The following is a 16844-nucleotide window of genomic DNA, read 5'->3' as shown; positions in this document are numbered from 1 at the left end:
TAAAAACTTTTGTCACTAAAATCAGCCCATATGACTCAATACACACAGGATGCAGGTGTTATGAAGGAGGTACCAGTTTTATAAAGTTGTGTTTTCAGTGTTCATAACAAAGAACAAGCAGATGCCCAATGAAATTGATATTCAACACATTTAAAACTGATAAAAGAAACAATATGGAACTCAATGCTACAATATATATTGAGCCCAAGAACCTAACAGGATTTGTAAAATGATTGAATGCTTGTATGGATCACAAGAACATTCATAGTCCCATTATTTAGGATAATATTTAAAAATGAATGGATATAAACCTCTTGCTTCAGAGCTCATGCCAACCACTAACTCATGGAGATTAGGAAGAAACTTTCCCTCTGGACTGGTTATTCTATAGTTGTCCACTACAGGGTTTCTCACATCTTCCTCTGAAAGATCTGGTACTAGGTACTGTCAGATAGGATACTGGATTAGATGGATTTCTGATCTGATCCAGTGTGGCAATTCCTATGTTTCACTTTCTTTCTAAATGAAAAGAGTAAGAATATGTGAAATGTATTTTAGTGGAATTATTCTGGCTATTTGATTTTTAACTGCGATCAATCAGAAATAAACCTCTACCTCAATATAACACTGTCCTCGGGAGCCAAAAAATCTTACCGCATTATAGGTGAAACCGCATTATATCAAACTTGCTTTGATCCACCGGACTGCACAGCTCCGCCCCCCCCGGAGCACTGCTTTAACACGTTATATCCAAATTCGTGTTATATCGGGTCGTGTTATATTGGGGTAGGGTGTATATTATGTCTGATAGAACTAATTCTCCCGAGAAATAAATTGAGTAAAAATTATACAGTATTACAACTGCTTTCTCTAGTGAATGGAGCCTGTTTCAGTACCATAAGTCTATGGATCACATCATTACCTTTATAACAATAGTAAGTATTGACATAGGTATTTAAACCATACTGTGCTTTGATTAGTTTTAGTTACATGAACTAACTTACATTTAGTTATATCAAAATCATTCTTTTGGCAGATTCATGGTCTGGTTTCCAAACAGTCCATCCAGATTATTAGGGTCCCTCAAACAAGGTCTTGACTTTAAATGTATATAAGTACTAAAATATTGCATGACTTTATTTTTAAAGCGGGACTTCCATCTAGTATATAAAGAGAATGCGCAAGGCTTTTTGTAACGTTGTAACGGAGGATGAGTTCAACCATGACCTTAGAAATTGGGCTTCCTAGATTACTGCAATCAGACTTGTGAAAATCATATAATTGGTCTTTTGAAAGAAGGGAGGAGAGAATATATATTAAATATATATTTCATATTGCCCTTCATGGCAAATTTATTGTGTTTGTTGGATCATGTTATAGTAAGTCTATCAGTGTTTCTAAAATAATATGCTTATGCGACAGGGTGCCCTGCGTTGAGCTAGGGTGGCCGTGTCAACCCGGTGCAGGGTTGTTGCACCCCATTACACCCATTGTTGGGGTCCCCCCATTAAGCGGGTGATTTTGGCCAAGTGAGTCCCGGCCCCTGACAGGGTCACTTAGACAAATAGCCCATAGTCTTTGGGCAGGCAAAACAAACAAACAGTCTGGAGCCCTGGAGCCTCTTGGCTGGGGCAAAACGAACAACCAGTCTAGAGCCCTGCAGTCTCCTAGGTGAGGCAGGCAGCAACACTTGGGGAATTAGCCCCCTGGAGGGGCAAAGCAGTAAGCAGATTGCAGCCCCAGTCTATGGCCCTGCAGCCTCTTGGCTGGGGCAGGCAGTTGCCCTGGGGGAATTAGCCCTCTGGGCAGGGCAAAATATCAATCATTCTACGGCCCTTGGGTGGGGCAAAACAAACAAACAGTCTATAGGCCTTACTACCTACCTTCTGGGCTGGGCCATAGAACAGGCAGCAGCTTCCTCAGCGGGCAGTGGGTTGGCTTCCCCAGCAGTAGCCGCAGTCAGTGAGTCTCCTGGAGCGTAGTCCGGGTCTTCGGGCTCTACTGCCAGGAGCATCACAGGAATGGGCATGGTATGTCCTTCCTCCTCCATTGCCTCCCCCCCCCACTCCCCGACTCAGCTGGGCAGCCTCCTTTTATATGTCTTCTCCACCTGGAGCATGCATAGCAGGGGAAAGGGGGCATGGCCACCTGGGCCCACAATGATTGGTCCGTCCCCAGAGGCCCGGTGCAGGGTTGGTACACCCCATCACAGCCTATCATAAATAATCTCCCAACCATACTATAAAGTGGAATAGTCTTGCTTGAATACACATTACTAAACTGTGTTATAAACATATTACTGCATTATGTTATAGACAACTGTGTATCACAATTTAGTAACATGTTTTGGTCCCAATTACAAGTCAAGACTAGACCCTTTTATAACACAGATGGGAACTAGTGTTTTATAACACAATCCATGAACAATTTAGATTTGAATGTGTAGACAGGTCCATAAGGGCCTGATCCTGTTCCCATTGAAATTTGTGAGAGATTTGTCACTAACTTAATTGAAGAAAAATCCGGAAGTAAGTAATGAAAGAGGATCAATACTAGCACCAGTGTTCTTTGAATTCCCCACATATTCCCATTGTTTTCTAACCGATTTATGCTGGGAATGAGAAATGATCACTCTGTGGTCACATTGCAATTACCTGACCTTCTTCAATCAAATTAAGTAAAAGATTAGATACTAAACAGAATTTTGCACAGATTAGAATTTGGTTTTCAGTAGAAATTGCCTGTCAAGAGAGGAAAATTTTATGGTTAAGATGATGGGCTAGGACTCAGGAGGAGCTGGCTTCAATTCCTGGCTTTGCCACAGACTTCCTTTGTAATCTTAGGAGAGTCACTCTGTGTCTCAGTTCCTCATCTGTAAAAATTCAGACAACACTTCCGTACTTCACTGGGTGTTGTGGGGACAAAGTCACTATTATTTGCAAGGCCCTCAGATATTATGTGACTGGGCCCACATGACAGATGGGTGCATAACAAAAAAGTAGAAAATATTTTTGATTATGGAATTTTTCCCCTTACTGTATAGATCACTCATTTTTAATATTATTTTATTCCTTTCATATTTCATAAGCAATGTTGATATGGGAATAGGATGATATCTCAATTTATTGCAGTAAGGTCAGTATCTTGATAAGGTAAATATTTACTTTTTTAGACTAACCACTGCAACGTTGGATGAGATGAGGAAGGGGCCTTACATTTGAAAACATACAGAAATGAAAAAAGTAGAAATCTAGAAAATGTAAAGTCATTGTTTCCAGGGATAATTACATTTTTTTCTTAATAGAGGTTTAGCCTACTCTGATGTCTGAATAACAGGCATTGCTCCTGCTAAGAACAGTGTAGGAAGATGTAAGACTGTATGTGTGCGCATGTACACTCCTGACTTATATTTGTACACTCTTGACTCATAGCTTGTGGACCACTATGACCCCTGGATCCCTTTCCTCAGTACTCCTTTCTAGGCAGTCATTTCCCATTTTGTATGTGTGCAACTGATTGTTCCTTCCTAAGTGGAGTACTTTGCATTTGTCCTTTTTGAATTTCATCCTATTTACTTCAGACCATTTCTCCAGATCATTTTGAATTACAGTCCTATCCTCCAAAGCACTTGCAACCCCTCCCAGCTTGGTATCATCCGCAAATTTTATATGTGTACTCTTTATGCCATTATCTAAATCATTGATGAAGATATTGAACAGAACAGGACCCAGAATTGATCCCTGCGGGGCCCCACTCATTATGCCCTTCTAGCATGACTGTGAACCACTGATAACTATTCTCTGGGAATTGTTTTCCAACCAGTTTTGCACCCACCTAATAGTAGCTCCATCTAGGTTGAATTTCCCTAGTTTGTTTATGAGAAGGTCATGCGAGACAGTATAAAAAGCATTACTAAATTCAAAATATACCACGTCTACCATTTCCCCCCTATCCACAAGGCTTGTTACCCTGTCAAAGAAAGCTATCAGGTTGGTTTGACATGATTTGTTCTTGACAAATCCATGTTGACTGTTACTTAGCACCTTATTATCTTCTAGATGTTTGAAAATTGTTTGTTTAATTATTTGCTCCATTAGCTTTCCGGATACAGAAGTTAAGATGACTGGTCTGTAATTCTTGGGTTGTCCTTATTTCCTTTTTTCTAGATTGGCACGATATTTGCCCTTTTCCAGTCTTCTGGAATCTCTCTCATCTTCCATGACTTTTCAAAGATAATCACTAATGGCTCAGATATCTCCTCAGTTAGCTCCTTGATATAGGATGCATTTTATCAGGCCCTGGTGACTTGAGAAATCTAACATGTCTAAGTAATTTTTAACTTGTTCTTTCCCTATTTTAGCCTCTGATCCTACCTCATTTTCATTGGCATTCACTATGTTAGACGTCCAATCACCACCAACCTTCTTGGTGAAAACTGAAACAAAGAAGTCATTTAGCACTTCTGCCATTTCCACATTTTCTGTTATTGCTTTTCCCCCCTCATTGAGTAACAGGCCTACCATGTCCTCTTGTTCTAATGTATTTGTAGAATGTTTTCTTGTTACCCTTTATGTGTCTAGCTAGTTTGACCTCGTTTTGTGCCTTGGCCTTTCTAATATTTGTATTATTTGTTTATATTCATCCTTTGTAATTTGACCTAGTTTCCACTTTTTGTAAGACTCTTTTTTGATTTTTAGATCATTGAAATTCTTCTGGTTAAGCCAGGGTGGTCTCTTGCCATACTTCCTATCTTTCCTACACAGAGGGATAGTTTGCTCTTGTGCCCTTAATAATGTCTCTTTGAAAAACTGCCAACTGTCTTCAAATGTTTTTCTCCTGAGACTTGCTTCCCACGGGATTTTACCTACTTAACTCCCTGAGTTTGCTAAAGTCTGCCTTCTTGAAATCCATTGTCTTTACAGTAACTCCTCGCTTAATGTTGAAGTTATGTTCCTGAAAAATGTGACTTTAAGCGAAATGATGTTAAGCTAATCCAATTTCCCCATAAGAATTAATGTAAATATGTGGGGGTTAGGTTCCAGGGAAATTTTTATATACACACACAGTATAAGTTTTAAACAAACAATTTAATACTGGTACACAGCAATGATGATTATGAAGCTTGGTTGAGGTGGTGAAGTCAGTGGGTGGGATAAGAGTGCATAAGAGTGAAGTAAACAGTTGATTAATATTCCATAGTTTGTGTGGCCCTGAAAACAGCCTCATGCAGGCTTCTGCAACCATACATCAAAAACAAGGAGCACTATGGGGCAGGTCTGTGTGGCTAGCACCTGGCTGAGAGTAGAAGCCTTGAAGACACTAGGTTTTAGAATGCTACAATGTTAATGTTACAACTTAGAATCTGTCTACACTGAAAACACTGCAGTAGCACAGCTGCAGCACTTCAGTTGCACCGCTGTAGTGCTTCAGTGTAGACACTACATACATCGACAGGAGGGATTCTACCATCAGCATAGGTAATCCACTTCCCCGAGAGGCGGGAGCACTGGCTATGCCTGTGTTTCGGTCAACATAGCTACGTCTCTCAGGGGTGTGGATTTTTCACACCCCTTAGAGACGTAGCTATGCCAATGTAAGTTCCCAGTGTAGACCAGCCTTATATATATGACTTATGTTTACACTGCCAGTTTTCTTATATCTGTTTTTACTCTTTCTGTAGCAATGGACACACCGTATAGGAGATAACCTCTAGATCAAACAAAGAGGATTAAGGGGCCCTTTTATACCTTTGCCTCTCTGTTTGGTGAATAGATGGCATGTAGTTTAAACGTCTCCTTTTTTGTTTCCTGCCTGGACCTGTCAGTATGTTGAAAAAAAAATCAGAAAATATGGCCCAGATTAACCCCACATCTGTAGGGGTTGCAAAGTTGCACTCTTAGATTCCATGAGGCAGCTGCAACCAAGAAGAGCTTCATTCCCTAGGTATCAGTAATACCATTGTACAACCTCTGATGTTCAGCTTTAACATACATATCTGGGGCTCCATAGAAACCTTGAGAATGAAGACTGCCCGGTGTCTCTCACATTCTTCAGCCCCATCCATTTTTATGGGTTACATTGTCTGACTCCAGGGTCTCTGAGCAGACCAAGGATTACAGGTAGTTTGCACTGTTTTGTTGTTATTCCTGGTAGAGTTTGTGCTGCCAGGAGCCTGCAATTAATCTGGACCAACAACTTGATTGTGTTAGATCCCTGGTCCTCTGAAGTAATCTTGTTATTATATCCCCTTGTGATTTGGTGTAAAAAAGATAAATAATGCAGAGTGAATTATAAACCAATAGACCAAATTTTTTAGTCAAAAGCTGAAAAGTTTTTTTTTTACTTCATTATTTTCATATAAGCAAATGAGATTTAAAAAAAATTAGAACTTTTTAAAAAACTGTATATTTTGAATAACTTAAACATTATTGTTGAAAAGTGTAGCCAATTTCTGGACTACACTTGTGGTTTGTTATTTAGAATGTTCAAGAGACCAGCTAACTAAGTTTAGCCAAATTTATTGCCTAAATACAAAACAGTAGAATACGAAAAAGAGACATACATACCCTCCTTCTGGGAAGCAATTCTTATCTCACAGTACGTTCAACTTACACTAAAGATGTACTGCAAAGATACACGCTCAAACCCACTTCTGTTTATATTTCTTGTTTACAAGCTAAAAGTCCCCTATATGTAACTTTAAGTTCAAGCCATTAGTTTGTGCCAGTTTTGTCCTGGGTATCTTCCTATCCCTTTCCCATATCTCATTTTGAATACTTCATTCCAAGTGTTGATGAGCCATAAAAGTACTTCCTAACTCTACTTGGTACAGAGTATTCATGCATCTTTGATTTGACAAGTTTCCTACTAGTATTCCTGATAAGGCCTCAGTATTGTGTCCAGTTCTGGATGCCACATTTCAGGAAAGATGTGGACAAATTGGAGAAAGTCTAGAGGAGAGCAACAAAAATGATAAAAGGTCTAGAAAAAATGAGCTATGAGGAAAGTTTGAAATAAATGGATTTATTTAGTCTGGAGAAGAGAAGACTGAGGTGGGACATGATAGTTTTCAAGTACATAAAATGTTGTTACAAGGAGGAGGGTGAAATATTGTTCCCAGTAACCTCTGACGATAAGACAAGAAGCAATGAGCTTAAACTGCAGCAAGGGGGGTTTAGGATGGACATTAGGAAAAACTTCCTAACTGTCAGGGTAGTTAAGCACTGGAACAAATTGCTGAGGGAGGTTGTGGAATCGCTGTCATTGGACGTTTTAAAGAACAGGTTAGACATACACCTCTCAGGAATGGTCTAGTTATTACATAGTCCTGCCTTGAGTGCAGGGGACTGGAGCGGGGTTGCCAACGTTGTAATCACACAAAACCAAACACCTCTGTCACACCCCTTCTCTGAGGCCCTGCCCATGGCCCGCGCCTTCTCAGAGGCCCTGCCCTGCTCGCTCCATCCTCCTTCCCTCCGTCGGTCAGGGCTGGGGGTGCAGGCTTTGGGGAGGGGCTGGGGATGAGGGGTTTGGAGTGTAGGAGAGGGCTTTGGGCTGGGGAAGGGGCTGTGGGTGTGGGCTCTGGGGTGGGGCTAGGGATGAGGGGTTTAGGGAGCAGAAGGGGGCCCTGGGCTGGGCCAGGGCATTGGGGTGGTGTGGGGGGGTGAGAGCTCCGGCTGGCGGTGGGGCTGAGGATGAGGAGTTTGGAGTGAAAGAGGGGAATGTGGGCTGGGCCAGGGGGCTGGGATGTGGAGGGATGAGGGCTCTGGCTGCGGGTGTGGGCTCTGGGGTGGGGCCAGGGATGAGGGGTTTGTGGTGCAGAAGGGGGCCCTGGGCTGGGCCAGGGCGTTGGGGTGGTGTGTGGGGGGTGAGAGCTTCGGCTGGGGTGGGGCTGGGGATGAGGGGTTTCATGTCTACACTATGGGATTATTCCGATTTTACAGAAACCGGTTTTTGAAAACAGATTGTATAAAGTCAAATGTATGTGGCCACACTAAGCACATTAATTCGGCGGTGTGCGTCTATATACCGGGGCTAGTGTAGATCATGCTGTTCATGCCGTGGAACGCCGATTCTGGGTCCGAGAAACCAGCACAGACTGGTGGGACTGCATAGTGTTGCAGGTGTGGGACGATTCCCAGTGGCTGCGAAACTTTCGCATGCATAAGGGCACTTTCATGGAACTTTGTGACTTGCATTCCCCTGACCTGAAGCGCCAGAATACCAAGATGAGAGCAGCCCTCACAGTTGAGAAGCGAGTGGCGATAGCCCTGTGGAAGCTTGCAACGCCAGACAGGTACCAGTTAGTCGGGAATCAATTTGGAGTGGGCAAATCTACTGTGGGGGCTGCTGTGAGGCAAGTAGCCAGAGCAATCACTGAGCTGCTGCTACCAAAGGTAGTGACTCTGGGAAACGTGCAGGTCATAGTGGATGGCTTTGCTGCAATGGGATTCCCTAACTGTGGTGGGGCGATAGATGGAACCCATCCCTATCTTGGCACTGGAGCACCAGGGCAGCCAGTACGTAAACCACATGGGGTACTTTTCAATGGTGCTGCAAGCACTAGTGGATCACAAGGGACGTTTCACCAACATCAACATGGGATGGCCGGGAAGGGTTCATGATGCCCACGTCTTCAGGAGCACTACTCTGTTTAAATGGTTGCAGCAAGGGACTTACTTCCCAGACCAGAAAATAACAGTTGGGGATGTTGAAATGCCTATAGTTATCCCTGGGGACCCAGCCTACCCCTTAATGCCATGTCTCATGAAGCCATACACAAATTTTGTGCAGGTAACACCAGTTCTATTCACATCATGTAAAGCAAAACTGTACTCATTTTCCTCAGACTTGCCTGCGCCATATAATTAAGTTACAGGGAGTGCCGCTGATGGACCTCAGTCCTTTCCATCATCTTCTGTATTTCCATGCAGTAATCAGACTACAAGATGATGATGATAATGTGGGAGAGAATAGCGAGCTCTGTTGTCATCAGATGAATTCAATAAGCTCTGTGACTGCAGGGCCGCACAGAGGATTCAGGGGGTCTGGGGTCTTCGGTGGCGGGGGGCCCCCGCCGCTGAATTGCCGCCAAAGACCCGGCACTTCGGCGGTGGGTCCTGGGGCGGAAGGACCCCCGGCCATGGGTCTTCAGGGCACTTCGGCGGCGGGTCCCAGAGCGGAAGGACCCCCCGCCTCCGAATTGTCGCCGAAGACCTGGAGCGGAAGAAGCTCCGGGGGCCTGGGCCCCACGAGAGTTTTCCGGGGCCCCCGGAGCGAGTGAAGGACCCTGCTCCAGGGCCTCCGAAAAACTCTTGTGGGGGCCCCTGCGGGGCCCGGGGCAAATTGCCCCACTTGCCCCCCCCTCTGGGCGGCCCTGTGTGACTGCTTTAGGTCCAAACCAATGGCTGAATCAATGAGGGTGCAGAGAGGTATTCCTGCTGCACCCTCTTCCACAGGAATCCTGCCACTGCAAGACAGAGCAGGATTCCCCAGGATCCAAGCCAAGGTGATGCTCTGTAAGGGTCACTTTGCTGCTCCACTGAGCAGGATCATGGTGCATGCTCATTAGATGCTGATGTTGCTTTCTGATCTGCTGGCCATGGCCCCTTAAGTTGGTGTACCACTGAGTGCATTCCTGGATGCTAGAGAGGGATGCTACCTAACAGTTTGTGTGGGTGGGAATCTTGTCCTGCCTTTCCCTTCCTTTGTGTATTAGCCCTTAACTGGCATGCTTCTTTGCTTACTTTTTAGCAGACAAGATGTATCAACTCCTCAGTTTGGGCAGTTTGTTTTTTATTTGTTGGTTTCTCTGATTTGCTTTTTGTTAGAAAGACAAGGTGGGTGATGTAATAGCTTTTATTGAACCAACTTCTGTTGGTGGAAGAGACAAGCTTTCGAGCTTACATGGAGCTCACTGTCTTATTAGTTTTGATGATCTAAGGCCATTATTAGGACAGAGCTTTTTAGCTTTGCAAAAGATGAATAGTGAGTTAGTTTCACTATGGGATCAGTTGAATGAAATGCTTGGAGGCGATTCTTCTATCCGAGAGAGCTCACCAGTATAGAAAGCATTTAAAATACTTTTATAATCTAAGTAATGAACTGCACTACACATTTGGCACAACACCAAGAATGAGATTTTGTGCCTCTTAGACCACCCTATGCCTGTCCCTACTAATAGCTGTTCAGTTTTTCAATTTTTTCCAAACTGATACACAAGAACTAAATAAAGGAGTGAAGCATTTGGAAGAAAGAATATTGGCCAATAGCCATTGGTGTGCTAGAGCAGTGGTCAGAACATCTGGAGAGAAGAGATGGGATTACATGCCACCTTTCTGCTCTCTTGGTCCTGGGACCTACGAGGGCCTGAACTTGCCTTGGCACAAAGCTGCTCTAACTTGCAATGGTAGATATAGGCCCCCAAGGAGCTGCTTTACTGGCCAATGCATGGTTTTGTAGTCCTGCCCCTTCAAGCTCTGACACATCTTCTCCCCAGCCTGAAATGCCACCTATTCCGGGTCAGGCTCGGGGGATAGGAACTGCAGGAATGTGAATGCTCTGTGAGGATTGTTAGTTAATTGTTGCTGAGGATGCAAGTCACTAAGACCTACAATATTTTTAATGTTGATGTTTTTGATAAAATGAGGCTTGCTGGCAGAACTTTATTTTATTTTTCTCTTCCCTTCTTAATTTAGGTTCCTTTGGAACTCTTGTTCTTCCAGCAGTAAGTATTCTTTTCTGGTCCTACTTGACATTCATAGCAAATGTTTATGTTGGATAACTGCAGTCTCTCAATGCTTCTTTTATTGACTTAGGTTGATGACATGATATATTTTAGTGTTGTGCAAGATGCAAATTATTTTCATACTCATAGAATGGATGCCCCAGCTGACCAGTGAGCCAGGGAGGTCCAAATCCAAATGATTTGTAGCTTGTTACAGAATAATTGAAGGGTTTAGAAGGCAAGTCCCAGCATCAGCTGGCATAGGACTCTAACATCTGAAAAGCCTTTACACTGCTTAGTTTATGATTGGTAGACATCATTTTTCCCAACACACTGTGAATGCAGGATGAATAGTGCCAAAACCCCCATCCACAAATATTACATCAAAATTTTAAACAATTTCACATTGATTGTGTTCATACACAATACCCTTTTGGAATTGCATTCTCTAGCAAACAAAGTTTCCAACTTAAAACAATATGTTATTCAGATATTGCAAAATGTATGTGGAAAGTGAATTCTGAATTTGTAATCATAAGTATTCACATTGGAAACCTGATTTTAAGAGCTATGCTATCCTATCAAGGAACACATTTTACCAAGGGCTAGTTTTCAAAGGTTCTGAGCAGCAGCAACTCCAAATGAAGTCAATGGGAGATGCAGATGCTAACCATCTTTAAAATTCAGACTCCAAATAACGTGTGTATTCAGTCAAAACAATTGAATGGGACTGACAAATATCAAATATTTGAAGCAACACTCACAGTGAATAGTTTGTGAATTGTGAGAAATCCATAGGTTGCAATATATTTGCACAAAACATTCATTCAGCAAACAGACTAAGAATTGCAGCCCATTCATGGATACTTCATGAACAGAAAAGAGTTTAATTCACAGGCTATATTAATTATTATGAATTATTTGCTCACTTCTTAAAGAGCCATTACATCTCCTCAAACCACTCCCATCTTGGGGGAGATATGAATGTGACCAGAGCACACATCAGTTCCTGGTGATCCCCACTCACCGTAGTGGCCTGTAGGGGACTAGTACAAGCCTGCACAATTTAGAGCAACCCCGAGGCTGTGCTAATTTGAGATGAAGACTGAAATTGTGTACCGGTCAGTTCCAGGAAGCGTTAGATCTAAAGGTGACTCTGATGCAACCTGAGGTGTCTGTAGAGTTCAGCTTATAGTGTTTTTAATTACTACTATCTGAAGCTATGATAACTAAGGCTAAGATTTTGTCATGGTTATTTTTAGTAAAAGTCAGGGACAGATCACGGGCAATAAACAAAAATTCATGGAGCCCGTGACCTGTTCGTAACTTTGCTAAAAATAACCAGGGAACAGGGCTAGATAGGGGGGAGGACTGGAGTCCCATGGGGGGACTGACAGGCCGAGCTTGGCTCTGGGGGGGCGCAGCCATGGGGGGCACGCAGCCCACGCTCCAGAGCTGGCCGTAACTGCGGGACAGGGATGTGCAGATCTGATTGAAGCTCCTGCCAAGCCCTGGCCACAGCCGGAGAGGGATGCACAGCCAGGGCCGACTCTAGGTTTTTTGCTGCCCCAAGCAAAAACATTTTTGGCTGCCCCCCACCCCAGCCCTGGGCTCTCCCCCCACCCCACTGCACCCTCCTGCTGCCCCAGCCCTGGGTCACTGGTAACTCGCTCCCACGGCGGGTCATTCAGCAGGAATTTTGGATGTGCACAGAACACAGACAGGATTCGTTCCCATATGGTTACAGAACTGCAATAAAGTGGAACAATTTTCAGCTTGTGTGATTGAAGGATATCTGGATGCATATTATAAGGCTGTCCTACATAAATGAGGAAAAGTTGAGGTGCCTTTATTATTCTTTTGTTCCATTCTTTGTTTCTATGGGGAATTTGCTAATGCAATATTACTGTCTTCCTTTTAAACAAATAAAACTAAAACTTAAAAAAAAAAAAAAAGCAATGGCTTGTTGAAAATAGCAATTCCAGTCCTAATGACCACTGGGAAGCATTTCTTGCTCAATGTATTCAACTTTTTCTACAGCAAGTTACAGTGGATCAGTATATTTGGTTTGGGAGAAATGAAGTAACAGCTGCTCAAATTGAGCTTGAGCACTCCTGAATTTTGAAGGTGTTCAAATCTGGAAGGCAGGTGCTAGATTGCCTTTCTGAATATTAGCTAAATCTGGAAAAGAAAAGTCAGTTTCTGCTTCCATGGCTCAGAAGTATAAATCCTCCTATGTGCTTGGTACTGTATTTAAAGCTGCCCAGGTCCTAGTAGAGCCTTCCCTCCCTTACTTTTCATTTTAAATTCTAGTGGGATCTCCCTTGCTAGGCTTCAGATAGAGAGGTGCACTGTCCATTTAGTCCACCCAATTCTTTCTTTGGGGGACAGCCCAGAGCTGGGGCAGCAGGAGGTGCAGGTGGGGGCCAGAGCTGGGACAGCACGGGGTGCAGGTGTGTGGCGGGGAGAAAAGCCAAGGCTGGAGTGGCAAGAGATGCGGGTCGGGGGACTGGGGCAGGAGGGGGGGGGGGGGGGGGGCGGCAAAAAACCTAGAGCTGGCTCTGTCACTACCATTCACAGCAAGCTGCAGCATGAGGTTTCAGTTCCACACTCCTTTCACCTCCCTTTCCTGTTAATTGAGGCCGAGGGAATGCTGGGAAATGTAGTTCTTTCCCTGCTCCAGGGCTGGCTCTATAGGCAGGGAGCTAACCAAGGAACTAGCTCCCAGGGCCCCCTGTTGGTTCTCAGCTCCCATGCTGGATTCTTGCTTGCTTTGCTGGTGCCTAGAGCCAGCCCTGTGCACAGCCCTGGGAAGCCGTGAGGGGGGCGTGTGGCCCTGGCTGCAGCCCCACCAAGCCCCAGACGCTATGAGGCTAGGGCACATGGTCCCAGCTGCAGCCCCTGGTGGAAGTTGCGGGGCTGAGGCACACGACCACGGCTGCAGCCCCACCGAGCCCCAGCAGAAGCCTCCGGGCAGGGGCACGTAGCCCTGGCTGCAGCCCTTGGTGGAAGCCGCGGGGCTAGGGTGCATGGTCCTGACTGCGGCATGTGGCCCTGGCTGCAGCCCCCAGCAGAAGCCACAAGCCTGGGGCTTCAGGGTCCTGGTTCCAGCTAACCTCCATTGCAGGGCAGGGGTGCATAGTCCCTCCTCTGCCTCCTGAAGCGTAGAAGTCACGGAGGTCCGGTAAAGTCACGGAATCCGTGACTACCGTGACCTCCATGACTAAGTCATAGCCTTAATGATAACTAATTCATTCTTTCAAGGGGAAAATGTTTTTTTTTTCATTAGCATGGCTACAGTAGTCAGCCATATTACCTACAGTGTAATTGTCTGGTAATGCAATCTACATAATGTGTTACTGTGAGTTACTATTTTTGGTTGTCATATTTTCCTGGGCTGAGGTGAGAGCTCACGACAGTAACTGATGTGGTTTACAGTTGTACTTCTTTTATTTATAGTCCAACTATTATTATTACTATTATTGTTAAGAAAAAGAAAGCGAGGACAAGAATACCATTGTGAGCGAGAATTATTTTTATCATGGCTGGGGGAGGAGAGAGTAATGAAAAAAAGATGGAGAGTGTAAGTGGGAAAGCACATAATAAGCTCCTACTGGACACCACTCAAGAGTTGACTAACTCCTATTTGGTCAGGAAATGCCCTTTTTAGAGTATTTTTTTGGGGGGCTGAGGAGTTGGAGTGAATGGCTACCATTATTTTAGCAGTGACTTCTTGAGCTTGTGGTCTCTGTCAGCTGAGAAATGTAAGCAAGGATTCAAGTTACTTTTAGCAAAACAGTTATGCTGCCTCATTTCCCTATTGCTGATTTCACAAGCCTGATAACTTCTGACATCAGCATCAAGAAGGATGAACTAGCCAGGATAGTGACAGGAAGAAAAAATGATTTTTTTTCCAGGCCATGTTAGCATTATTAGGAATTCAAAAAATGATAGAATAGCCCATTTTGGCTGCCATTATTAATAATAATAAAAATCTATGAAAAATATATTTGAAAACTGCAAATAATCAATGTGGATTTTTCAGTAAAAAAAATCAAACCAAATCCTTGCAAGTGTGCTCATATAATAATTGTTAGGAATGTTTTCAATTGCTATGATCAAAAGCAGCAAGTTCTTTATTTGTTTTATCCGTTGTTTTGAATGCTCTTAATATTTCTTGGATTTTTTGATAGGGGATGTTGCCTGTTTCCACAATTAATACCATATCATTAAATATATTAAAATGTTCATAAATTTAGCTTATTTTATTTTGTACATATTGAGCAAATTTTTTGACAAAAGTTATAAGTGGGGTTGTGTCCCTTTAGTTAACTTTTTCTAGAATATTTAGCCATGAAGTGTGAGAGGCTTAGAAAACATGAATCATATGTTCTTGGCAGCGTCTCTACTAAAGACTCCAGTTTAAAAAAAAATCACCAAGTTTAGTGTGGCATTCCTCCTCAAAGATTTAGTTTGGTAAGTCCTAATTTGAATGATGGTCTTGGTTTCTGTGATAAACGTGCATTTGGAATAGGAAACAAAAAGATATAACTAGAGAGAGAAAAGAGAAGACAGTAGAACCTTGGAGTTACGAACACTAGAGTTACGAACTGACCAGTCAACCACTCACCTCATTTGGAACCGGAAGTACACAATCAGGCAGCAGCAGCAGAGAGAGAGAGAGAGAGGGAGGGAGGGAGAAAGCAAATACAGTACAGCACTGGGTTAAATGTAAACTACTAAAAAAAAAAAAAAAAAGGGGGAAAGCAGCATTTTTCTTCTGCATAGTAAAGTTTCAAAGCTGTATTAAGTCAATGTTCAGTAGTAAACTTTTGAAAGAACAACCATAATGTTTTGTTTAGAGTTACCAACATTTCAGAGTTACGAACAACCTCCATTCCTGAGGTGTTCCTAACTCTGAGGTTCTGCTGTATATTTTAAGATATTTTCCTGCATGCTGTACTACTGATTTTCCCTTTTTTACTTGCCTATATAATTAGAAAATTTACAAAGGAGAATAAAAATTCTTATTGATTTCTGTGTGCATACACGTATAGATACACATTCTGTATAGACATATGATTTAATCTGTATAGTCATTGTATGGCATTTTTCCCACTCTGGAAATTCCATCCACTTGTATGACCTTAAAACAAATTTTAAAAGCAAGAGAGAATTTATTTACAGAATATGGTACGATATTTTTCATTGCTGGGCCTGGTGAATTAACAGATGCAATTCTCATTACCAGTTTGGGGTGTGCGCTTAATTTCCTTTATGTTTTACTGAAAAATGTCTACCTATTGCGTTTAAGTTGATTTGATTTCAGAGGATTTACTCCAGATTTACACCATTCTAATTGCAAACAGAAGGCCATGTCACACCATCAGTTTTTGTTTTTAGCAGAAATCAGCTGGGTGTTTTGTTTAAAAATCTGATGGCACAATAGGACCAGAATTTGGGTTAGCATGGGTCAAGGATCCACAGTACCCACTCCGCAGGCTCACTTATTATGTACCAGTGCCTCATTCAGGGTGAAACTCCCCTGTGTACCACCTGACTCTCTACACTACTCAGGCCCTGCATAGGGCCTGCATACCTGTTAGACTCCGCTGAAAGGTTTTCTGCACTGGACCCGCATAGAAAGCTATGATGGCAGCCAGTTGGGCCTTAAAGTATTTTAAGTAAGTTGTTTTTCCTTAAAGTATTGGGGGGAGATAATTTATTTAGAAAAGTACTATTAGAAAAATTATAGTGTGTGCACTACTTACGAAATCTTAAGCCACTGTTACATGGCCAAATCAAACCCAGTTTTCCCTGAAAGACACTCTTCCCAGAGGGTTCAGAGTAACAGCCGTGTTAGTCTGTATCCGCAAAAAGAAGAACAGGAGTACTTGTGGCACCTTAGAGACTAACAAATTTATTAGAGCATAAGCTTTCGTGGACTACAGCCCACTTCTTCGGATGCATCCGAAGAAGTGCATATAATGAGGAGATATATATACACACATACAGAGAGCATAAACAGGTGGGAGTTGTCTTACCAACTCTGAGAGGCCAATTAATTAAGAGAAAAAAAACTTTTGAAGTGATAATCAAGCTAGCCGAGTACAGACAG

The 16844-nt window shown here is 43.0% G+C and overlaps 1 protein-coding gene across 1 annotated transcript in view; it reads left to right on the top strand.

Moving 5' to 3' along the window:
• CD109 (CD109 molecule) overlaps positions 1 to 16844 on the top strand; it is a 119859-nt gene that overhangs the window by 25379 nt on the left and 77636 nt on the right. Inside the window, exon 3 of the mRNA XM_034766199.1 lies at positions 10698 to 10726. Coding sequence (XP_034622090.1) covers positions 10698 to 10726 — 29 coding nt within the window. The remainder of the gene's footprint in view (positions 1 to 10697; positions 10727 to 16844) is intronic.

This window comes from Trachemys scripta, chromosome 3, assembly GCF_013100865.1.
Source record: "Trachemys scripta elegans isolate TJP31775 chromosome 3, CAS_Tse_1.0, whole genome shotgun sequence".
In the NCBI taxonomy this organism is placed as follows: Eukaryota; Metazoa; Chordata; order Testudines; family Emydidae; genus Trachemys; species Trachemys scripta.
The sequence above is the reverse complement of the archived record's forward strand: the minus strand, read 5'-3'. Positions and strand labels throughout refer to the sequence as shown.